This window comes from Pongo abelii, chromosome X (genome assembly GCF_028885655.2).
Source record: "Pongo abelii isolate AG06213 chromosome X, NHGRI_mPonAbe1-v2.0_pri, whole genome shotgun sequence".
NCBI lineage: Eukaryota > Metazoa > Chordata > Mammalia > Primates > Hominidae > Pongo > Pongo abelii.
The window spans coordinates 7,073,040-7,098,694 of NC_072008.2; the positions used below are offsets into that span (position 1 = coordinate 7,073,040).

At 44.0% G+C, this 25,655-nt stretch overlaps 1 protein-coding gene across 5 annotated transcripts in view; it reads right to left on the reverse strand.

The window, feature by feature from the left end:
- The window catches only part of PUDP (pseudouridine 5'-phosphatase), a 441,859-nt gene that overhangs the window by 386,610 nt on the left and 29,594 nt on the right, over positions 1-25,655 (reverse strand). For 4 of the 5 annotated variants that reach the window (XR_002912965.3, XR_008518006.2, XM_002831358.3 and 1 more), the window contains exon 2: positions 14,006-14,224. Coding sequence is in view for 3 of the 5 variants with exons in the window: in XM_002831358.3 (XP_002831404.1) it covers positions 14,006-14,224 (219 nt within the window). In the remaining 2 variants the exon portion in view is untranslated. The remainder of the gene's footprint in view (positions 1-14,005; positions 14,225-25,655) is intronic. The other variant, XM_054544308.2, reaches the window with a different exon arrangement.

Genomic DNA, 25,655 nt, shown 5'->3' on the forward strand with positions numbered 1-25,655 from the left:
CTGGGAAGTGACCCTTTGATCATATGCCTCACATCTCATCTAGTCTTACAGGGACAGCCAGTTTCAACACCGGAAGCTCCTGTGTTGTCACAATGAAGAGGCTGGAGGCTACCGTGTGGGCGACCCACTAGCCCCGACTTCACCCCAACCAGGCCAGACCCCACCTCCTCAGACACAATCTTGTGCTCCACCCCATGTGACAAAGGTTACTACCACTGGCAAATTCTGAGTTAAGTGTGCAAATGTGCTATCAGTTTCAGAATCTGCTTTTTGCCCTGAAAATCAAGTAAAATGCATTCTTTTGTGTTATGTAACAGATGAGAAGGAGATGACTTTGCAGAGTTTTACGTTGATATGAGAAAGAAGTGGCACTGAACACTTCCAAAGGGTCAATGGTGACTCCATGAAAAAGACTTTATGATCGTCAGGAGCCTCCTGTCCTCACAGAAGCTACACCAGCATTCTTTCTGGAGATTATATGATCTCTGTAGCCAGCTGTCAATGGTAAATAAAAAAGAAAGGGAAAGATACCGAGGAACAGTATTTTGTTCTGATCAGGATACACTTAGTTCATCACTTGATTGTGGTAACTCAGGTCTCCTAGGTTTCACTAGAATGTGGAAAGCTCTGGAAGCTCAAAGGGAAGCCACATTTAACTGGACTTTTTCTTTTTTCTTTTTAAGACAGTCTCACTCTGTCACCAGGCTGGAGTGCAGAGGCGTGATCTCAGCTCACTGCAATCTCTGCCTCCCTGGTTCAAGCAATTCTCCTGCCTCAGCCTCCCAAGTAGCTGGAACTACAGGCACCCGCCACCACGCCCAGCTAATTTTTTTGTATTTTTATAGAGACAGGGTTTCACCATGTTGGCCAGGCTGGTCTCAAACTCCTGACCTCAAGTGATCCACCCGCCTTGGCCTCCCAAAATGCTGGGATTACAGGTGTGAGCCACCGCACCCGGCCTTAACTGGACTTTTTCTTCCATTGGCTTTCTTAAGATCTGGAGAACCTGACCAACTATCTCAAAATACTGACCATCCTCAGAAAAATATTTGATTTTGTGTCTCCTTTGATTTGCCAGAAAGCTGCTTACAGTACTAATTTCATTTACTTTGAGTCACTTTTCAGGTTGCTACTTCTAAGGATGTGTCACTATAAAAATCAATGTACAAAACAGCTATTTAAATAGCTTATGATTAATAGCCAAAGGAAAAGATATAAACTAGGAAATGTTAATATAATAGCTCATTCAATTTTCCTGATTTTCTACTACAGCTCTCTACGTGATTAAACAATGTAAATTCTCTTACCTAAACAAGCACAAGTATTATAAAACCCAATCTGAAGAAGGCATTTAACTCATTGTAGAGAATGCCATACCTGAGGTTCTCAACAAAAGCAGCCTGGTAATGGCCTACCAGGCCAGGGTCAAACTTCTCCTTCTCTGTTTCACTTCTCTGAACCTGTATCCTCACCTATATAATGCAAATAAGAACAACCCTGACTATGTCACAAAACAAACATAAAAGTGCAAATGATATAAAGATTGGGAAAGAGTTTCAGTTTTCAATTTCTTCACAAATAAGAGGTAACAGAAAAGTATGCTTCTTTTAAATAACTCACATCAAAAATGGATTCATTTTGCCTTATGCATTCAACAATAAGACAAAAATAACAGTATACTTTAAGTTATAGTAATCCCAAACTAATTTTAAAGTTCTTAACCTAATTTGTGGACTACTTACTATAAAATATCATAGTTTCCTATTGTTAATATTTTTTTGCAAGTATTTCATAGAAATTTCAGTTTTATGGCTAGAGCTTTGTTGTGAGGAGTTTCTGTTGATGTTGTCTCTGTCAATAATCTCAAATATTAAAGTCTTGCTCTTACAGTCTACTCTCTAAGGAATCCTCTAGAAAGGAGAGAGTAAGAATTTCCCTGTATTCTTGTGTCTACCATGCTATGGAGATGAAAGTTCCCACCGTATAGAAGTGGTGCAGAAACCACCTCAGGAGAGCAGGCGTGGTGCAAGGCGCTCCTGACCTCACTCAAACCTGCCCATGACACTGGGCCCAAGTCCCCATGACCCAGGTGCTTGGGGCGTACGAGAGACACCTGTCTTCCCTGATAGAGTGTATGATTCTGTTGGGGATGAGGAGATGCACTTATCCACAACACTTATGTGAAAACCCACATTTGTGTCTACTCACCACAGGCTTTCTACCTCATCTGCACAGGAGCTTTGCCAAAACACAACTCCAAAATCCTTGAATGGCTTCTTGCCATTTGAAAAAGAATAACTATTGTTGTATGTGGTAAAACACCTACAATATAAAATGTACTGTTTTAATGATTTCTCAGTGTACAATTCTGTGGCATTCAGGACATTCACATTGTTGTAGAGCCATCACCACCATCCATGTCCAGAACTTGTTCATCTCCCCAAGGTGAAACTCTGTCCCCATTAAATGCTAAAACCTCCATCCCCCTCCCCCAGCCCCTGGCAATTACCATTCTACTTTCTGCCTCTATGGATTTGACAACTCTAGGGACATCATACTGAAGCAGGAGAATAGGGTCTGGAGGTAGGGAACCGAAAGCCGATTCATGCTGACTTCCCAGAACTCAATCAAAAGGAAAACCCCAACTTTCCATGCCCAAGTAACAAAAGGACCGGATGCTATTCCCTTTGCAAGCCTCTCCTACCTTCTCTGTGTGGCAGATGGAAAATTGAAAGTATTTCTCATTGGTTGCTTTGTGCAACCATTTCCACTACTGGCACCAGGAGGCTGTGAGCGGGTGCTGGCACTCGGGGCAAGCTGGCAGCGCTCCACACCTGGCTGCTCACCTAAAAGTCACCGCCCTCCCCACTCCCTCGTCCTGACTGCAGTGTGCAGAGAGTGCTGGCACCTAACACCCCTCAAAGCCTGTCTGTGCAGCTCCACAGTGCTGTCCTATACTGTGAGCACACTCCTCCCGGAGGGACAGTGACTTGATTCAACCCATTGTGGTCATTTATCTACTCATTTGCTCTCCTTTGAGTCGAGAGGTCCTTGAGGTAAGGATTTCTCTTATTCATTATCCTATACTCCTAAAGACTTAGAAATCCACAGGAGAACCACCACACATTTAGAAACAGAAACTGGGCCAGGTGTGGTGGCTCATTCCTGTAATCCTAGCACTTTGGGAGGCTGAGGCAGGAGGATCACTTGAGCCCAGGAGTTTGAGACCAGCCTGAACAATATAGTAGGGCCCTGTCTCTACAGAAAAGAAAAAAATAATTAGCTGGGCATGGTGGCACACGTCTGAAGTGTCAGCTACTTGAGAGGCCAAGGTGGGAGGATCGCTTGGGTTTGGGGGGATCACTTGAGCCAGGGAGGTCAAGGCTGCAGTGAGCCATGACTGCACCACTACACTCCAGCCTTGGCAATAGAGTGAGATCCTGTGTCAAACAAACAAAGCAAAAAATATAAATTGTAATTCTTTGAGAAACATCTCCACATGCACAGTGAGGTAATATCTAGGATGATCAGAAGCAAAGATTTGTAGCTTATTCTCCTTAGTCTAGGATGTCTTCATTACGATTTACTAAATAACAAGGCAATTAGCTGCCTATGAAAGTCACTATATTCAGAAAAGAGGACTAATGTCCATATACATCATCGAATAAGCTGATTTTTTTTTTTTTTTTTTTTTTTTTTTTGAGACGGAGTCTCGCTCTGTCGCCCAGGCTGGAGTGCAGTGGCGCGATCTTGGCTCACTGCAAGCTCCGCCCCCCAGGTTCACACCATTCTCCTGCCTCAGCCTCCCAAGCAGCTGGGACTACAGGCGCCTGCCACCACGCCCGGCTAATTTTTTGTACTTTTAGTAGAGACGGGGTTTCACCGTGTTAGCCAGGATGGTCTCGATCGATCTCCTGACCTCGTGATCTGCCTGCCTCAGCTTCCCAAAGTGCTGGGATTATAGGCATGAGCCACTGCACCTGGCCAATAAGCTGATACTTTAAAGGAAAAGGGGAGTAAGAATTTTAAAGGCTCTTCATTTACATTTGACTGGCAAATGGGCTTCTTCCTCCCTACGATCATAAATTTTCCTGAACATGGGGCTAATTCGATTTGTTAAACAGAAAAGGAACACAGCGTAAGTTGAATGTGTTACCATGACTGTCAGCGTACAATTTTCCTTTTCGCTTGTTGTGTGTATCCTTTAATTGTACTGTTATCCAAGGAGTACAATCTGCCTAAGTAAAAATCCCTGAGGTCCAGCTTTGCCAGCAGAGCCTCTCCAGCGACTGAGAATCAGCTGAGTGCCCCAAATCAAGACCACCACCAGAAATGGAGCTGGACGAGGCAGAGTCCCCGAGCACTGGGGACTTCTACACACGGGTTATATATGGCCTTAAAGGGCTCAGCCCTGTGGCCTGTGTCAGAACACATCTTCTCCCCTTTGTACTCTGATGTTGTCTACCTCAACAGAAGGTCACCGCCACATCATCTGGGGCAGTAAAGCACCGTGGCTAAGAACTATGGACTCTTCATTCCCCACCTGGGTTTGAGACCAGCCTCCATAATCAGAGGCTGCAAGCTTTTGGGCAAGTAACTTGACCCCTGCAGTCCTCCCTGCCATTCCCTGTGCTAAGACTGACTGCTTCTTAGCGGCAGCAGGAGGCTAACACACACCCCCATGAGTGAAAGCACCGAGAGCATGACATGCAGTGAGTCCTCAATGCTTGTGAGCCAACACGACCACAGTGGACACCAACAAGGACAAGGGGCATGAATACCCTTCAGGTGCATGTTTCCTGAACATGGCACAGAGAATGTGTTCTGGGGTTCCTAGGCACTGTTCATCTTAATGAGACTCGAAGCCCCAACACCACGGGTAGATCTAACTGGCATAGCCCCAGCACCGAGCTGTGAAATCTGGCTGAGGGGAGGCCAGGAATGACAGGCAGGTGGAGACACAGTTTGTGACATGTACACAAATGGGTCCCTATCCTCTGCGAGGCTCCTGCCACCTAGGTGTTACACTGTCCCTCAACACTGAGGCCTGCTGCCCAGACTTAGAAAGTAATGCATTATCAGAGCGGCCTATAAACCAAGGGCTATAATTCTTCTGCTGGCTTCCTTCTTGGCCTGGAAGCTGACCTGGGTGCTTTCTGGTTCCTAAAGGTAACAGCTGGCCCTGAAGCCACTGGCACAGGAGACAGAACAAGAGATGTGACTGTGTCAGTGTGGACATATGAAAGTCTACAGGACTGTAAGGGTGTGGACAGCACAATACCTCCATCACTAAGGAGGACAAACCAAAGCAGCACAGCTTGCTTGCTGAGGTCTTCTGGAAGCTGTCCTTGACACAAGAATCATGTTAGCACTGCACGGACTAATGCGACCTTGTAAGTGCTCCCAGGCAGGAAGTGCTCTGAGTGCCTTCCCATCCCAAGGGATGTCCAGCATTTCAGGGAGCCACAGTGACAATTCACTTAAGAGCCTAGGAAAACGATGTCCTCACTTTCGTTAGACCAACTTCCAAAAAAAAAAAAAATTGACTAACAATTTAATTAAAACATTTGGGATTTCTGTCGCATTAATCTATATGTACTTGCTTTGGATCTTGGTGAATTATGTCAGCGGCCTCATTCCATAAAGGTGCACGTAGGTGAGTGGAGGTGAGCATATCTCTGTGTGCGTGTGGGTCTACACACAAACACAGAAGCATCATAAGAAAAGGGGTGAAATGAGGTACCTTAAATACTTAAACACAGTAACGGTTACCTCCAGGGAGTGGGAGTTAGAAAGGCTTCCAATTTTAATGCTATATATTTTTGTATTGTGTGAAGCAAGTGTAATTTGTGTAATTAAAGAAAACAAAAAGGCCCAGTGTGGTGGCTCATGTCTGTAATCCCAGAATTTTGGGAGGCTGAGGAAGGAGGATTGCTTGAGGTAGGAGTTTTGAGACCAGACTGGGCAATATATCAAGACTCTGTCTCTACAAAGAAAAAAAGAAAAAACCTTAGTGGGTGTGGTGGCATATACTTGCAGTCCTAGCCACACCAGAAGCGGAGGTGAAAGGATTGCTTCAGCCCAGCAGTTCGAGGCTGCAGTGAACTATGATAGCACCACTGCACTGCAGCCTGGGCGACAGAATGAGACTGTGTCTCCAATGGAAAAAAAAGCATATCACGATTGTGTGCTTTTTTTTTTATCCTAAAGGGATATTCTCCCTACTTAAGACCATCCTTTCATTCCTCTAGTGACAAATTTCATGATGTGAAAAATGATGTGCTTCATGAGACACATTGGAAAGGAAAATCTCCTTTACTGAATCCACCAATTCAAATGCTAATCTCCTCCAGAAAAACCCTCACACACACACTCCAAAGAATGTTCCGTCTGGACACCTCATGGCCCAGTCAAGGGGGGTGCATGTCTTTTACCATCACCCTGGCCTTCCTCTGGCCCATCTCTTCTAGGCTGCAGGCGTTGTGTGCCACAAACCCAGAGGATTCTCCCCAAGTGCAGGTTGCATTCTGACACACCTCCTTTTAAAAATTCCAATGGTTCTCCCTATCCAGAAAGCAAACATATGAGCTGGGGAATAAGAAGCTTAACTCATATAGCCACAATTCCTCTCTGAAGCTTGTGAGCCATGAGAAGCTTGGCTTCATGCTGTATAGAAGCAAACTCACTGGCTGACTGGAATCCTCCACAGGTGCTGTTTTCCTTTTGAAATGGCTTCTCTCATCTGTATCTCTTATGTTCTTGTGGACTCCCCCGAGATCACCCCCTACCCCAGGAGCGGCCACTACTCCAGGAATATCTTGCTTTACTTAATTCTATATCCCTTTGGCATCTCTTTCCTGAATTTCTCATTTTGCTATGCAACAATTTCCTGCCATGGGTTTTCACTTGGACGCTGCAGATAAGCCTGTCCCCTCTCCCCACATGGATGACATACTCCATTAGGAAAGAGACCCTTCTCCTGTGTCCCCCCGAGCACTCACTCAGCACTACATGCACAAGAATGCAGAGGAAAGAGAGGCAAGTTGTTAGCTGACTTCCAGAGGATGAGTGCCTTCCTGCCAGATGCTCCTAATGGAAAGAGTGGGGGTGTATCTGTTAACAGCCAGGAAGACAATGGTGTAAGAAAATAAACCAAGAACCTGGTGCAGGCGGTGAGGGCCAAGAGATGCAGGGGAGAGCCTGCCAGGCTGAGGAGCACATCTGCAAGGCAGGCTGTCCTTTCTACTGGCCCAGATACCACGCCCTGGGCTCTTCCTCTAGGAATCTCATGCTTAGTGAAAACACATGGGAAAGCAGAACAATTTTAGGTCTTTCCCACTTTCTCCTGTGGGCATTTAGTGCTATAAATTTCCCTCTAAACACTGCTTTAGCTGAGTCCCAGAGATTCTGGTACATTGTGTCTTTGTTCTCATTGGTTTCAAAGAACTTACTTATTTCCGCCTTCATTTCGTTATTTGCCGGGACAACAGAAAAAACGCCTGGGGGATTCTACACAATAAAAGGCACCAACTTTCTTCTTATTGGTCTTTGAATCCAAATTACCCTCGCTGAGTTATAATGAAATGTAGAATTTCATCTGTCCCAAGGAATTCATTACTGAAAGGATTTGTTCAAGATACAGTGGAGGTAACCAGCATAGGCTATGTTTTAAACAAGATTTTCTGATATCCTAAGTGAAGATTTTTTTTAAGTAATGTGACATACATTTCCAATTGCAATATGGTACCTATTTTTAAAATCCCTAGAAAACTCACAAGAGATGAACCACATGCATTTTTTCCTCTAAAATTTTTGCCACAATTTAAAAGTTTATTTTCCTAAAATAATTTAAGCCTTGGCTGACCGACAGTTTACACGGAACCATGAAGCCATATAAGAAATGTCTACAGAACTAACTGCTCAAAAGGATTTCCCACTGAGGACATCGTAGGCCCACCCACCTTTTCATAGAGAGGACCTTCCAGAAACGTGATGATAGCAAATAGGCAGCTGATGTGCGAGTGCATCAGGGACACTCTGCCTCGTCTTTCAAGTCCATTAGATCCACCTTGTCTTCTTAGTGGCTAGACTGGCCCAGGCAAAGAGCCCTCCTATACCATGACCAGGCAGACTCGCCTCTGCTTCATAATCAGGGCAAAGATACACTTCTATACCATGATCAAGCCAAAGATACACCTCTGCACCATAATCAGGGGGCTGATTCCTTGGTGACTGGCCCAGGCAGACATGCCCCCACATCATACTCAGGCTGATGCCCTGGTGACTGGCCAAGGGAGACACACCCTGCAGCATAATTAGGCTGATTCCCTGGTTATTGGTCTAGGTAGACACACTCCCGCAGCATAATCAGGCTGATTCCCTGGTGACTGGCCAAGGCAGACACCCACCCGTCCCCCACCTCACCCCACCCCGTCCCCCCCGCCCCCTACCACCCACCCACCAACAGCATAATCAGGCTGATCCCCTGGTGACTGACCAAGGCAGACACACCCCCGCAGCATAATCGGACTGATTCCTTGGTGATTGGCCAAGACAGACACACCCCCACAGAATAATCAGACTGATTCCCTGGTTATTGGCCCAGGTAGTCACGTCCCTGAAGCATAATCAAGCTGATTCCCTGGTGACTGGCCCAAGCAGACACCCTCCTGCAGCCTAATCACAGCAGACAGCCCCTGCAGCATGATCAGGGGCTGCTTCCCCTGGTAATCTACCATTCACTCTGGCAATTTAACTTGCTAAATACCTCCTTGGGTTCGGCTGTCCCTCTGAAAGCATGTGAAAAAGAATGATGTTGAATTAAAAAGCCCTCCCTACAGACAGCTTTCTTTTCTAAAGAGCTCAAGGTCATTTCCACAACCTAACATACCCTAACAGAAAATACTTCCAGAAGGAAAAGAAACAAAGTCAAGGGTTATATTATCATCTACACCTTAAGAACAGGAACAGAGTAGTAAGTGAGCAAAATGAACACCTAGAAGAAAGACTACAGCAGCAAGTTTCTCTGAATCTAGTCACCAGAGCAATGACACTGTAAGGCCACCTTCCAAGGGGAATTCAGGTTTGGCCCAGATAAAAGAGGAGATGGGAGGAGTGCAAAATGAATGGAAACTAGGTCTCCAAGAATGTTCTTTCAGGACAGAAGAGCTATTTTATCTTCATTTTTGTGACTGGCATAATATTGAGCAGAAACCCTAAGGAAGAACACATTTCTGGATTGGAATTAGGCACGGCCTATCTTTCTGCTCTATACATTCAGTCCAAAATTGTCCTCCTCTGGCTTGCTTTCCCTTAAGGTTAAGTATGATTTCTAATAATTTTGTCTTATCCTACACCTAACTCGTTTCAGAATATCAAAGCAGCACATCATCTGACCACTGTCCATGCACATCATCTGAGCCAGCATCCCAGCATGATTTTAAGTTTCTTCTCTCCAGCATTACCTTGTGCATTTCTGTATACTCTTCAAGTCTTCTGCATACTCTGCTCTGTCAAAGCACAGCTAATTGTGTATGTGGCATGTAGATATGATCATTTTCAAAGAGAGACTTTCAGTATCAAAGTCCCTACTCGCAACTGAGCGGCTAGTAAAAGTTAAAATAAGTATATGCGTGTGCACACACACACATGCACACACAAATCATATGCCAAAAAACAGGATTTGTCAAGTCAAAAAAAAAAAAGTTAAAGAGGTCAAAAAGTAGTAAAGAAAGAAAAGAGAGCCATCTAGATAAGTTCTGTAGGACTGAACTATCTTTGAAGAACTAGCTCCTGGCTGGTTGTTCACCTTCTACGAGTTTCTATGATTGGCACCTTACTTAATCTGATACCTGCTCGCTTAGAAAGCCGAATGAAGACACTACGTTGATGGGATCACCAAGTAGATTCTATAAAACAGATTCACTAGCACTCCAGCCAAACTACCAGACTATCTAGATAAAACATTTTTTTCTTTTTAAGAATTGCAGTAGAACATATTTCAAGTATATCTTAGAATACAGAACAAAAAGTGTAGAAGGAAAACCATGTGAAAGGCTTGGGTAGATATGGAAGAAATAAGACACGTGCATGCCTCATACATCATGAGTGCTTTGTAAAGTCACAAAAGACACTCGGTCACAGAGTAACTTTATGGACAAACCTTAGCTACATTAACTAAAAAACAAAAAAACAAAAAACACTCATATGACTAAAATCAGAAATGCAAGGGGCAACACTACAACCAATGCCACAAAAATAAAGGAGAATACCATTTGTTGGCATATCCTTTGACAACAAATTGGATAACCTAAAAGAAATAAAAGAATTCCTAGAAACACACAACCTACCCAAACTGAATCATGAAGATAGAGAATCCCTGATGATTTTGAGAAGGGGGAAAAAATGAAGACATAGAAAATCTGAACAGATCTGTAAGTAGTAAGGAGACTGAATCAGTAATGAAAGAAAATCTCCCCACAAAGAAAAGCCCAGGACCAGATGGCTTCACTGGAGAACTCTACCAAACATGGAAAACACTATATGAAAAACAAAATACAGATCAATATCCCTGATGAACACAGATTAAAAAGTCTAAATAAGATATTAGCAAACAATTCCACAGCAAATTGAAAGGATCATATACATGAACAAGTGAAGTTTATTCGTGGAATGCAAAAATGGTTCAACATATGAAACTGCATTTACAGAATAAGGAACCAAAAAAAAAAAAAAAAAACCTCAATTGATGCAGAAAGAAAACGCATTTGAAAAGCTCCAACACCCTTTCATGATTAAAAACAGTCAAATTAAGGATAGAAAAAAAAAAAACTACCTCAACATATTAAAGGCCATATATGAGAAGTTCACAGCTAATATCATTCTCAATGAAGACTAAAGCTTTTCTTCTAAGTTCAGGAACACAACAAGGATACACACTCTTGTCACTACTCGACAGCATAATAATGGAAGTCTCAGCCAGGCAATTAGGCAAGAAAACACAACAAAAGGCATCCAAACTGGAAAAGAAGAAACAAAATTATCTTTGTTCACAGATTACATGATCATATATATATAAATGACTACAATTCAACATATTTAAAAAAACCCAATTGTTAGAACCAATAAACCAATTCAGCAAAGTTGCAGAATACACATCAAACAAAAATCAGTTGCATTTTAATATACTAACAATGAACAAGTTGAACAGAAAATTATAAACAATCCCATTTATAATAGCATCAAAAGAATAAAATACCTAGAAATAAGAGAAGTGAAGGACCTGTAAACTGAAACTACAAAACAAAACACTACTGAAAGAAAGACACAAATAAATTGAAAGACATCTTATGCCCATGGATGGGAAGACTTAATATTAAGACATTCATAGCACGCAAAGCAATCCTACAGATTCAATGCAATCCCTATCAAAATCCCAATGGCATTTTGAGCACAAATAGAGAAATACATCCTAAAATTCATAAAAAATCTCAAGGGATCCCAAATAGCCATAACAATCTTGAAAAAGAACAAAATCGGAGGTCTCACATGTCCTGATTTCCAAACATATTACAAAGCCACATTCATCAAAACAGTGTAGTACTGGCCTACATACTAATAGAATAGAATAGATAGCCCAGAAATAAACTCTCACATATTTGTCAAATGATCTTCAACAAGCCAGCCAAGACTACTCAATGGGGAAAAGATAAGTCTCTTCAACAAATAGTGTTGGGAAAACTGGATATCCACGTGCAAAAGAATGAAGCTAGACTCTAATTAACACCATACACAAAAATTAACTCAATATGGATTAAAGTCCTGAATGTAAGACCTAAAACTAAAACTCCAAGAAGAAAACATAAGTTAAAGTTTCATGAAATTGGAATCGGCAATCATTTCTTGGCTATGACACCAAAAGCACAGGTAACAAGAGCAAAATTAGACAAATGAGACGACATATGTCAAATTCATCTAATCAAAAACTTATGGACACCAACAACTAAGCGAAAAGGGAGCCAGAATGGGAGAAAATGGTCATAAGTCATATGTCTGATAACAGCTTAACATTCAAAATACATAAGGAACTTCTACAACATAAAAACAAAAATACAAAAATTCAAAATAAGCAAAGGATGTGCACAGACATTTCTTCAAATACAGAAATGGCCAACAAGCAAATGAAAAGATTCTTGCCATCCCCAATCATCAGATATGCAAATCAAAACCATAAAGAGATATCAACACACACCCATTAGGATGACTACTATCAAAAAAATCCAGGAAATGGCAAGTGTTGATGAGAATGTGGAGGAATTGGAACCCTTGTAGATTTTTGGTGGGAATATACAATGGTGTAACAACTATGGAAAACAATATGGTGATCACTCAAAAAATTAATAATAAAATTACCATTGGATCCAGCAATTCCACTTATGGGTATATCCCGAGAGACTAGAAAGCAGGATCTCAAAGAGATATTTGTACACTCATGTTTATATAAGCATTATTCACAAGAACAGCCAAGGCGTGGATGCCACCCAAATGTCCCTCAACAAATGAACTATGAATAAACAAAATGTGGTCTAACATACCATAGAATATTGTTCAGCCTTAAAAAGGAAGAAAATCCTATCACATGCTCTAACATAGATGAACCTTGAGGGCATTATGCTAAGTGAAATAAACCAATCAAAAAAGATAAATACTATATAATTCTCCTTATTTGAGGTACAGAGAGTAGTAAAAATCTTAGAAACAGAAAGTAGAATGGTGGCTGCCAGGGGCTGAGGGCAGGGCGAAATGGGGACTTGTTCAATGAGCACGAAGTTTCAGATTTGCAAGATGAAAAAGTTCTGGAGGTCAATTGTATAGCAACATGAATAGACTTAACACTACTGAACTGCACACTTTAAAATAGGTTAAATGGTAAATTTTAGTGTGTGTGTCTGTGTCCTACCACAATTAAATTTTTATATAGTAACTGTATGGATGTGTTTCACCAAGACTTATCAAGGTAACTTCATGTGCAAATGGTGCAGAAAGACACTAGATGCAGAGAACTGAGTATCACGATGCTCGTACCCATGCCTGAGATTCACAAACACTACCATTTTCAGCGGATGCAGACAGAGTGATTACAAAGGGTGTGTGTTTGCATGTGTGTGTGTGCTGCCCAGGAATGGTCAATCCACATGTTTGGACATATGTATAAATAATAACATACATTTCAAAAGTAGGTATGCTTCATCTTAATATCATTTTAAATCCAAGATTACTCACATAACTGCTGTTTTTTTTTCTCCCCTAGCACCAGGAATTCTAAAGACAGAGTATTCATCCTGTATATCCCAGAAAAATCTTCAAATAGTCTATTTTCAAGGTCTGTAATCTAGAACATTCTTGAACAAGGAGCAGCAGGCAAGCCCGTTCTGATTGAATGTCAGTTAACAAGCATGGAGGGAACAAAGTTGTCTTTCCTTTCCGAAGAAAACTGGATACAAGTAAAGAAAGGGCTGAACGGCATACACACAGGCTAAAAATGAATACGACTTTTTACTTTTTTTTTTTTTTTTAAATTAAGCGTCTTTGGGGAGATTTAGCTGCTTATCAATTTGTTAAAGTTTGAATAGTTGCTGAAATATTAATCCTATATCTGATTTTGAAAAGAAAAAGGCAAAACCATCTATTAAGGTAAACTTTGAAGACATTCCGTCATTAACATAATCTTTATATATAGTAATATAAACAATACTCAAATGTTTTTGGAACCCAGAAATCACTGAAACTAACGCATATTATTTTAAGAAGCTTTTAAAGAGAAAATTGAATCATAGCATCCCACAGCATCAGCCAAACTCTTTCAGGAGCACCAGGAGGGACTTAGTTTAGAGACTGAAGAAAAGAGGACAAACTAAGCATGCCCTACGCTAGACTTTAAAGGTGATTTACAAAACCATTGCTAATAGTCACAAACATAACCCTGCAAACAGCGAGGCAACCGCACCTGGCATGAGCGCAGCCGTGGGGAACACTTCCTTTAACTTTGTTTGGCTTTCTTCCACCAGCTCCTCTTTGGACATTGGGAGCTGCAAGACGTCTATTATAATCTGTGCCGCCTCTAATGCCTTCTTACCCATAACCAGGGACTTTACATCCCAGCTGTATTTCTTGTCATAGCGATCACATATTTCTTGAAACACCACTGAATACAGCTGTTCAGTATCTGCAGGAAAAAAAAAAAAAGAGATTTTTAGAGTGCATACTGTATGAACAGTAAGCTTGTATCAGGTCTGCATAAACATACACTGTGTAGGTCTCATTCCATGAACAAAGGCTTTTGTGGAGACCTAAGTGAACAGGAGAAAGGCTTGCAGGTCATTCTCACTAAATTATACCGTGGGCAGCCTCCTCTCAAGGCTGCTGGAGTTATGTCTGGAGTTGTGATCTGGAAATTCAGAACTCAGGAGAGAAATGAAATCTGTATTATTGTGTTTTCTGTTTAAATGTACGTATTTGAATCTAAATATATCCTTGGAATGGTCAATTCCATTCGATAGCACAAGGCATCATTACTCGGTGTTCCCAACAACATGGAAGCCAGCACCAGCTGACAAAGTCCACTGCACGGCCCACTAGTATCAAGGACATTTCCACTGCCCAGTGGGATGAATCCCCACCATGCCTGGCCAGGATGCTGCTGTGAAGCTCCCAGGTGAGAACAGAACATTTAATGCACAGGCTGTCACGGGATGGTGAAAGCTGACCTGAGAATTAACTCCCGGCTCGGCACTTACTCAGGGCACAGCCTCAGAAACATAGTGAGCCTGCAGGTGCCTGCTTTCCTCACGCTTACACAAGATGAACAGGAATACTGCTAATAATAGTACCAGTACCACTAATATACGCTAGATTACACTACATACAACATAATAACTAGTACTAGCTCACACCCATTTCTATTCATGTGTTTTTTCTGTATGTATATTTAATATATACATAGTATCAATCGCACTCATATTACCAATAAGAATACTACTGAGGATGCAACTACAGTGAAATAATCCTACTTTACAGAATGAATACTTCAGAGCACATAAGTAACATTTTAGTGCCAGCCTCCTAGAGCACGCTTGTTACACACTAACTGTCTTCCCAACTCTGTCTCCAGTGTGGGCCTAGAAAGATTACTTTACTGAAGAACCAACTAACTGACCTGCTAGGAGGCATTATGCCAAAAAAAAGAAATACTTCAACACAGAGGAATGTTTACCAAGTGGAATTTCAAACCCAGGTAAGCTCCATGGAGCTGAGTGTTGCCTGGTGACAATCCCCCCAAGGCCCCAGTGAAGGCAGAAGGCTATCCCGAGGCCTGGACGGAGTCCTTGTCTTCCAGTCTGCGGTGGCATAGAGGCAGTCCCTGAACCCGAGAGGCTGGAAATAGCCCTGTTCACACCTGATTTAAGAAGAAGACACACGGATGCATCTGACAAAAATCTGGATTCAAATTCAGTTAGGAGACTGACCACTTGTTCTAGATTTAGCACTGAAGCCTTCCCACAGGGTGTGGAGCAGCATTAGCAGGACGTAGTCTACCTCGAATCTGTACAGCTGGACCCAACAACAAGTCCTGAAAAGAGCAGGCGATCTCAATGGCCTTTAACTGTCCCACAATGACATAAACAAATACAATAATCATCCCTAAATACTACTTTTTTCCCTGTAAGATAGTATCTGGGAGACCCAGGACACACTGAGGGAAGTAATGTGTATGCACAGAGAAGGCTATGTGTATCCAAGAGGCATGTAAGTCTTCATACTCCTATGTATGTTCACATGCTTACATGCACATAGGCATGCATGCTTGTCTCTAATTGCCTCGATGTGTTTTGAAAGTTGGCAGGGTATGAACTGCGATTAAAAGAGAGTTATGGGCCGGGCGCGGTGGCTCACGCCTGTAATCCCAGCACTTTGGGAGGTCAAGGCAGGAGGACTGCCCGAGCTCAGTAGTTCAAGACCAGCCTGGGCAACATGGCAAAACCTCGTCAGTATTAAAAATACAAAAAACTAGCTGGGCATGGTGGCACGTGACTGTAATCCCAGCTACTCAGGAGGCTGGGGCAGGAGAATCACTTGAACCCAAGAGGCGGAGGTTGCAGTGAGCCAAGATCGTGCCACTGCACTCCAGTCTGGGCAACAAGAGCAAAATTATGTCTTCAAAAAAAAGAGAGTTATGGCAGGTTTCAACTCCAAAATATCTGCTCCTCCCAGATAGGCATGCAGAGAGCTGCCTGCACCACAGGGCAGGATTCGCTGTGTCACACATGGAGGAGGCCGGGAAGGTCTCTTGTGAGCTGCTGCAATGGTAGGGCCACTTGTGCTTTGTCTCCTGCATCTTTCTCACAGAAGGTGAACGGTCATCTGTGTAGACACAAGGCCTGGGCAGTCAACCATATCCACCACCTATATGCAAAATTCCTGAATGAACCAAGGGCAGAGTGCTGCTGTCTTGAGAAAAAAAGTTTTCCGTGTGGCCCTGTACCATGTTCCTTCAGCAGCATCCAAACTGCATCTCTTGACTGCACCTGCAGTATCGGCTAGGGCTCTTGCCGCCTTGTACTCAGAGGACTGGGCTCATTGACTGCTTTGGCTGCCACGGTGTGGACTTTGCCTCTGTGCGGACTTTGCCTCTGTGCACGCTTCTCTCCCGGTCCCAGGGCTCACTGCACTTGCCTGGGGAACTCTCTGGCTCTTCCTCCTGGGATGGGGCTGAGGCTGGGCCCAGTCTGCCCTGTGGACACTGGGGACCAGGAGAGGCTGGTTATTGTGGACTGGGCTCTTCCTTGGGCTTTTGGGTGGCCCCTGCCCTGCACTCCCCATCTTTCTTCCTCCTCCTGTGCACTGACCCCCTCTGTGGCTCTCTTCCCTGCAGAAGACCCCTGGGTTCTCCACCTCCTGATGGATACTCTGGCTTTGACTGCTACCAGCAACAAGAAGAGCCCTCCTCTGTTCTTTCTCTGCTTTTCTTGGCAAGTCCACCCACAGCTGCATCTGCAGGTGCCATTTCATTTTCAGCACTATGTTTTTCTCCTTGCTTTTCTACCACAAGCTGTATTTTTTTCATTTATTTTTTGTTTGTAGACATGGGATGCCTTGCCCTGTGGCCCAGGCTGGTCTCAAACTCATGGCCTCAAGTGATTCTCCAGCCTCGGTCTCCCAGTGTTGGGATTAAGGCATGCGCCTCTGTGCCTGGCCACAAGCTGTATTTTATTAAGTTTGCTGTAGAACACACCAAACAAACCTCAGAACCTCCACCATTCTGGATACTGCAGATTGTGAAGGCCCAATCCCTGAATGGAGGGCTCAAAGCCCTTTAGGAGAGTACAAAAGACAGGACTCTTAGAAAAGTCTGGGCTGGTTTGTAGAAGTCGAAGTTCAAGTAACAACCTGAGTAACTCAAGCCTTCCTGGATCCCATCCTGCACTCGGTCTCCCTACAGAAGCTGCAGAACAGAAGGAAGGGCTGGCCCACCCTCCTCCTCAACAGCTGAGCGGTGAAAAGCCTCCTCTAAGGGAGGGTTACCCAGACATGAGCACTCCTTTTATTTTCTTCTTCTCTGTGAGGGGGAGAAAGAGCCAGGGCTCTCAGGGCAAGGAGATGGACGGATTGGCAGTGAGGCGGCACATTTTACTTCCTTGAGTGTTTGTTCTAGTAGTTGAGAGAGGAAGACTGACAAAAGGAAACTGCAGGCATCGAACAAGTGAGACACCACTGTCGGGTTTGAAAAGCCGAGTGAAGGAACAGAGGGCAGACAGGACGATGGAGGTGCTCCGCAGAACTGCGACTAAGGCAAGTGTGTGAACAGGAAGAAAGGAGTGTGGACAAAGGCAGAAAAACAGCTGTATCCTCTAAAAATGCTTTCAACAGTGTTTATTTAAAGCTTAAAATGTCATGGAGCTTTTAATTTAAAAGATACAGAACTGTGGGATTATAAATCTGTAGGGGACTGTGCAGACAGACACTTTTCCTCACCATTTAGATAAAATCATCCTAAATCCGTGGAATAAGGATCTAAACAAGTAATTAAACTCCTCAGATCAAATGATGACTACAGCCATTGATGATGGCACACTTAAAGGGACAGCACTGTGAAAGGAAAAATGCTGAAATAAAATAAAGGAGTATAAAACACTTGCACTAGGCCATCAGATGCATATTCTTCCCTGCTTACTAACAAGCTTGCAGCTTTAACATTGCTTCAGTGTCCTTTTTACCAGGAAAGGCCATATTGTTTTTAACATGCTATGGCCACATACACTACTACCTTCCTTAGGAGAATTAGAAAATATCCCTTGTGACTGTGACCACTCCCCTCCCCTCAGGTGGAATCTGTGTGGCATGTTGAGAGCAGCTTCTGTAGTAACTGCAAGGGCAGCATGGGGAGGGGGACAGCCTGGCAGGGAGGTGGAAGCTCTGAAGAAGCTACAGGGTGCCCCAGGCTGGGGCCCAAAGACTGGCGGGTGTTTTCATCCTCAGAGGCAGCCTGAGTTCCCGGGGGCTCATGGGAGGCATTGAGGCTTAAATTAATTCAACTGTTATGGAAGCCCTGTGCCTGGAGGAAGTCTAGGCCAATGGCCTCTAAGTTTCTGTCTAAGGCGGACACTGGGTACTTGCTGCAAATCAAGTAACATATTTTATAACTGAAAATGTACCTTAAATGCTCACTAAGTCCACCCCTGAGGCACAGTGGTTGATGTTTTACCCAACAAAGATATAAAAAGCGAGGGTTTCTCCCCAACTGCTCTCTCAGGAAGCTGTACCTGCTTACTATGCAAATGGGGACCTATCTTCAATTTTATAACTGTGAGTTGCATTATTTACGGGAAAAACACCTTGAGCCAACTGTCATTAAGAAGCATATATGGTGATACGGTTTGGCTGTGTCCCCACCTAAATCTCATCTCTGTTACGTGCGGCCCTGTGAAGAGACCACCAAACAGGCTCTGTGTGAGCAATAAAGCTTTTTAATCACCTGGGTACAGGCAGACTGAGTCCGAAAAAGGAGTCAGCAAAGGGAGAGAGGGGTGCGGCAGTTTTATAGGATTTGGGTAGGTAGTGGAAAATTACAGTTAAAGGGGGTTGTTCTCTTGCGGGCAGGGGCGGGGGGGTCACAAGGTGCTCAGTGGGGGAGCTTCTGAGACTCGCTGTCCAGGAGAAGGAATGTCACAAGGTCAATTAATCAGTTAGGGTGGGGCAGGAACAAGTCACAATGGTGGAGTGTCATCAGTTAAGACGGGAAGTGGCTATTTTCACTTTTTGTGGTTTTTCAGTTGCTTCAGGCCATCTGGATGTATATGTGCAGGTCACAGGGGATATGATGGCTTAGCTTGGGCTCAGAGGCCTGACAATCTCGAACTGTAATCCCCAAGTGTGGAGGGAGGGAGGTGATTGGATCGTTGGGGTGGTTTCCCCCATGCTGTTCTCGTGATAGTGAGATCTGAAGGTTTTATAAGTGTTTGCAAGTGCCTCCTTTGCACCTCTTTCTCCTGCTGCCTTGCCTTCCCCTTCTGCCATGACTGTAAGTTTCCTGAGGCCTCCCCAGCCATGTGGAACTGTGGGTCAATTAAACCTCTTTCCTCTATAGAATACCCAGTCTCAGGGAAGTTCTTTATAGCAGTGTGAGAACGGAGTAACATTAATACACATGGGAAGGCCTGATTTTGCTCCTACCCCCATGTTCATACAAGACCTAGGGCTCTGGGGACCCAAGAGACCTGCAGAAAACTCCCAGCTCAGCTGCATGCCCTGGGACAAGTTTCTTAGCCTGTCTAACATAGGATGTTTATTGGAGAAACGTATTTAATAGCCGCTGACCTGCAGACGGTGGTGGCCTTAAAGCTGGGGGCGGGGGGGAGAGATGCTTTAGGTGTGGGAGGTGGCAGGCAGCCCAGGCAGTGAAGCCAGGTCCTCTAAAGCCTGGTGGCCTTTCGGGAAACCCCAACTCTGCAGCTTTCTAGCCAGAAACTCTGGAAGCTAGCAGCCTTGGGTAAAGCACCTGTAAAATGAGGATCCTATTCATACTGCATGTCTTATAAGCCTGCTGGGCCTTGGCTTGCACACCTCTAAAATGGGATCCTAATGATGTAGTCATGCCACACACCTTCTTGCGTCCATGGAGTGAAATAATCTGTGTTGTGCTCTCAGTGCTTGGCCCAGAATTACCTCTGAGCATCAACATATGGAATCATCAGGGAACGCTTTTGTTAACTGTGAGTTATGGGGAATTGACAAGATCTGCTGTCTCCCTTAACAGCAACACTCCAATAAGAGCAAACAGCTGTTGAACTTGAGAAACTAAAGTGCCTCCTACCAAATATTTTGCTTAAAAAAAACAAAAAGCAAACAAAACTATCAATTATTTGGAATTCACCAATACATCACACCTGCTAGGCACATTAAACCAGCTTCACAAACACTTCTTAATTGCCGGGGCTGCAGAGGAACAAACACAGCCTCTGTTCCCAATTCCATAACCCAAAAGCTTCTGAAAACACTGCAAAATCTGTACTGGGCTGGCATGAGGTGGTTTTAATGGTCCACATTTATCATACTTAGTGCGACTCTTCAAGCACTTCCCTATAGAAATACTAATGGATTTGATTACGGGTGCTGCCTGAGAACGTTCTGTGTCACGGAACATATGAATTCTAATACCTTTTAAAAATAACCTACATTTAAATACATCTGGCTCCATAGATTTTGGGTAACGGATTATGAACCCGAGTTTGTGACTGCTTACTTATGAAGTTACACTTTGTGCATCTTGCACAACTGAATCTACTTAATGCTTTTTTTCTCCAAAACTAATCTTGATATATCTTGAACATAATTTTTATTCCCAATTACAAAAAAGAGAAAAAACTTAAAGCCAGTGTTTTGTGTTAGATAGGCTAGTTCCTTAAAGACACAAAATAAACTACAAGAAAGGCTGATCTTGAGTTAGAATCAAATTGTCACAATGTGACAGTTATAAAGATGTTAGCTGACTGTGTGTGTGCACGTTTTAAGAGTTCAGCTTTTCTTTTTGAGACAAGGTCTCACCTGAGTATAGTAGGGTGATCACATCCCACTGTAGCCCTGACCTCCCGGGCTCAAGTGATCCTCCCGCCTCAGCCTCCCAAGTAGCTGGGGCTACAGGTGTGCACCACCACACCAGGCTGATTTTAATTTTTTTGTAGAGACAGGGTCTCCCTATGTTGCCCAGGCTAGTCTTGAACTCCTGGCCTGGAGTGATCCTCCCACTATGGACTCCCAAAGTGCTGGGATTACAGGCGTGAGCCATGGTGCCCAGCCAAGAGTTCAGCTTTTCACTGATCATGTTACAAAAGAGGTTTGTTCAAAAAGATTAAAGCCTGTGTCCTAAGTAGACCCCTCAGATGCTTCTTTCCTTGCTTGCACTTCCTTCTGCTCAGCTGGGGCAGCAGTGGAGGGGCAGGACTGCCTACAGGTACAGGTCCAGCAGCCCCCATGCTGCTGCAGAGGAGGCTCCCAACATTGACTCTGGCTGGGGCAATGGTACATGGGCAGAACTGCCTGTAGGTACAGGTCCACCAGCCTCTATGCTACCAAAAAGGTTCCCGATGTTGACACTGGCCAGGCCCTTGCAAACAGGCCAGGCCCAAAAGTTTCACCATTTACACTAGCTGCTTTAATGAGGGCGATGGTCTTATGTGATGGTCACCACACTGCAGTGTAGAATGAGGGCCGAGTAGATGCAAGTGAGCTCGAACAAAGATGGAGGCCATGGTGCGGGCGAGTGCGGGGCTGGTGCCACCGGGCAGGGTGCTAGTCACCCAATGAGTGACAGCTTCACAAGGCCTTAGCTTCCTCGGAAGGGCTAAGCACCTTAATGGCAGCTGAGGAAAGAGGGTCAGCAGTGTTTTTGAATGTGTATAAAACAACATTTTAAAGTGAAGTTGCTTTAATTAAAAAACCCAACATCCAGTACATTTTGATAGAAGTGGTGGTGTCATTTTTCTAAACCATTTTGACAGTACATAGTAGCTAATCAGTAATTGTCAAATTTATTTAAAATGTACACCACTAGTATTGTTCATCTAAGATATTCTACTGCTTATTTCCTAAACACCTTGATTCTCGAAATGAGGTCCCCGGACCAGCAGCATCAGTATGAAGTGAGATGCTGTCCAACTACATATTCTTGGACTCGGTCTTATTCCATTTTCTGCTGCTTATTAACAGAATGCCTAAAATGTGGTAATGTATGAAGACATTCATTTCTTACAGTTATGGGGACTGAGAAGTCCAACGTCAAGGGGACACATTTTGGGAGGGCCTACTTGCTGGTGGGGAACATGGAGTCCCGAGGCAGCACAGGGCATCACATCTTGAGGGGGCTGAGTGTGCTAGCTCAGGTCTCTCTCTCTCTTTTTTTTATTTTTTCTTTTTTTTCTCTTTGAAACAGTCTCACACTGTGGCCAGGACTGGAGTACAAAGGTGTGATCTCGGCTCACTGAAACCTCTGCCTCCCGGGTTCATGTAATTCTCCTGCCTCAGCCTCCCGAGTAGCTGGGATTACAAGTGCACACCACCATGCCCGGCTAATTTTTTGCAGAGATGGGGTTTAGTAGAGTTGGGGTTTCACTATGTTGGCCAGGCTGGTCCCAAACTCCTGACCTCATGATCCACCTGCCTCAGCCTCCCAAAGTCCTGGGATTACAGGTGTGAGCCACAGTGCCCAGCCTCTTCCTCTTCTTACAAAGCCACCAGTCCCACTCCTCTGATAACGCATTCATCCAATAACTCATTAATCTATTAATCCATGAACGAAAGGGTCCATTCATGAGGGCAGAGTCTTCATGACCCAACACTTCTTAGAGGCCCCACACCTATCAATACTGCCACATTGGGATTAAGTTTCAACATGAGTTTCAGAGAGAACAAACGTTCAAACCACACAGCAGGCCCTACCCCAGATCTACAGAATCAGAAACTGGGGTGGGGCCCAGCAATGCGTGTTTTACAGAGCCTTCTCAGTGATTTGAATGTGTGCTCAAGTGGAGGGCCACTGACCTGGCATTATGTTTTCATGGAAGACTTGTGCTCTATAAAGTTGTGATTTTAAAAATATATCAATCTTAACTAAGAAGTGCTTAATTGTACATATACAAATGTACAAATTAGTACAAATTAAAGAATAAACAATCTATGATGATATTCATCCCAGTACTTACTTTCCTTTATATTGTACCCCATTATGATTGTTACATTTCTTTTCCTATTTCCTTCTGTCACCCCTAAATCAGACTTATGTTAATGTGTTTGTAATGAAAGCGAGATTTAAAAATAAGGACCCTTAAACATGCCCCATTCTTTCTCAAGTTAACTGCAGCAAACGATTCCAATAAATTGGAGTTCTCAGTTAATAACAGTTAATTAGGCCTGCATCAAATGAGATGTAGAATTCAATGAAAGTTATGCACAGCATTCTCACAGACATGGCCAGGGTAAAGTGCTTATGAAGACATGCCCTAATAAGCTAGCTCTTTTAAAGAAACATGCATCTTGGAATAAAAACATTGACAACTTAATGGAACATACCATATGCAAGGATTAGTTAATTGGCTCAACTCTCTTAAATGGAAATCAAGAAAAAAACATTTTCTAGGCTGGAATCATTACATATGAAATCACAGTTGTCCTTGGTGACCTTCTTTTGAGAGTAACTACTGAAACTTTTACATCGCTATATATGTATGTTCTAACATAAGATCCTCCTTTTCTTCTAGTGAAAGCATTTCCAGCTTTATGAAAGATATTGGAAAATAAGGGTCAATTTCCAAAAACCAACTTTCGGTCAGTAGCACAGCAATCCTAAAAACTGAGCTTTGAACTACATAAGCTTGGAAATCCAGCCCTTCACAGCAGAAAGGTTTCAGCCTTCTGAAATGGCTAGTTCAGACAGCTGGGGTTGCCTTGGGCTTTTTTTGACCTTCTTACCCAGCCAAGCTTACTTAATAATCCCTAGAACCCTAACAGCAAAAACTGTTGTGAAAGGTCACTGTGGGCAACAGCTGTTTCACATTGCTCTCTATGTTCCTGGCACACGGCACAGAGCCCAGATGTTGTCGGCAGCGCTGTTTCACTTCACTCCCAGAGTCGCGTCCACGCACGTGGCTGCAAGGGGGAGCTGGCCTGAGCCTGCAGTGAGGAGTGAGGCCAAACCACACCACCTCTTTGCATGGACTGGAAGAGTCTATCTGCTCAAAGCATCCTAGTGTCACAGGAAGGCATTATTACATTTGCGGGAAGACAAGAGAAGCCCACGAAAAGACCAGATTCTGGTAAATGAGAAGGCACTGAGTTAAGTTATAAACATAACTGTCCATGAGTGAAGGTAAATCAAAATCTCTTCAAATGAGAAAGAGCAGAGGCTGTTCATTCAGAGATTGCATAGCAAGAGAGTTGGACACCAGCACTCGCCTTTGGCAGAAGCTCAAATGCAGGTTGGGGAGCAGGAAAGCTTTACAGTTGGAAAAGGGAGGCTTCAGGTGGGCCCTGACTGGAGGCTGTTGTCGTGGGGGCTGGGGGTGGCTCACTACAAGTGAGGCATCCCATGGGATTGGCTTGGGAAACATTTTGGCTCTCTGGCTGGCGGTGGAAACTCTGCAGGCATGCCCGAGGCAATCAAGTCCCTTAAAGCAGATAGTCATTGAGCTGGCCAAGGACCCGGGGCCGCCGACTAGACTCATGGGATGAGCGTGGCTGCCCTCCTACCCTGGCCTGCCTCCTGGTTTCTTCGCAGCCACCTTGGCCATCCGTTAGCAAACCCTTAGCATGCTCCCAGGTGGATGGTGGGCCAGGCACTTCTCTCTGGGCCCTGGGCCCCCTGCCCTGCTCAGCCTCATTCACCATTCCACATTCCACAGGCACTCCTGCATCCCTTACCACATGCCCTTGCCCAGCCTTTGGTAATGACCAATCAGAATGAACTCATCTCCATGCCCCCTCTACACCAAAAAGACCCTGCATCAGGTCAGTGTTTATGAGGAGAAACTGCAACGGTCAGTAATAGAGTTTGTATATTTATTCCCTCCCAAATCTCATGCTGAATTGTAGCCCTCAATGTTGGAGGCAGGGCTTGGTGGGAGGTATACTGATCATGGGGGCAGATCCTTCGCTTGGGCCATCCCCCACTTGGTGATCAGTGAGCTCTTGCTCTGAGTTCACATGAGAGCTGGTGGTTTAAAAGTGTGTGGTACCTCCCCCCAACTCTCTCTCTGGCTCATGCTTTTGCCATGTTACATGCCTGCTCCTGCTTAGCCTTCCACCGTGATTGTAAGCCTCCTGAGGACTCCCCCGAAGCAGCTGCCACTATGCTTCCTGTATAACTTGCAGAAATGTGAGCCAATTAAACCATTGTTCTTATAAATTATCTAGACTCAGCCATTTCTTTAAGGCAATGCAAGCACGGCCTAATACAGAAAATTGGTACCAGAAGTGGCGTGTTGCTACAAGGATACCTGAAAATATGGAAGTGACTTTGGAATTGGGTAACAGGCAGAGGTTGGAAGAGTTTGGAGGGCTCAGAAGAACACAGGAAGATGAGAGAAAATTTGCAGCTTCCTAGAGAACAG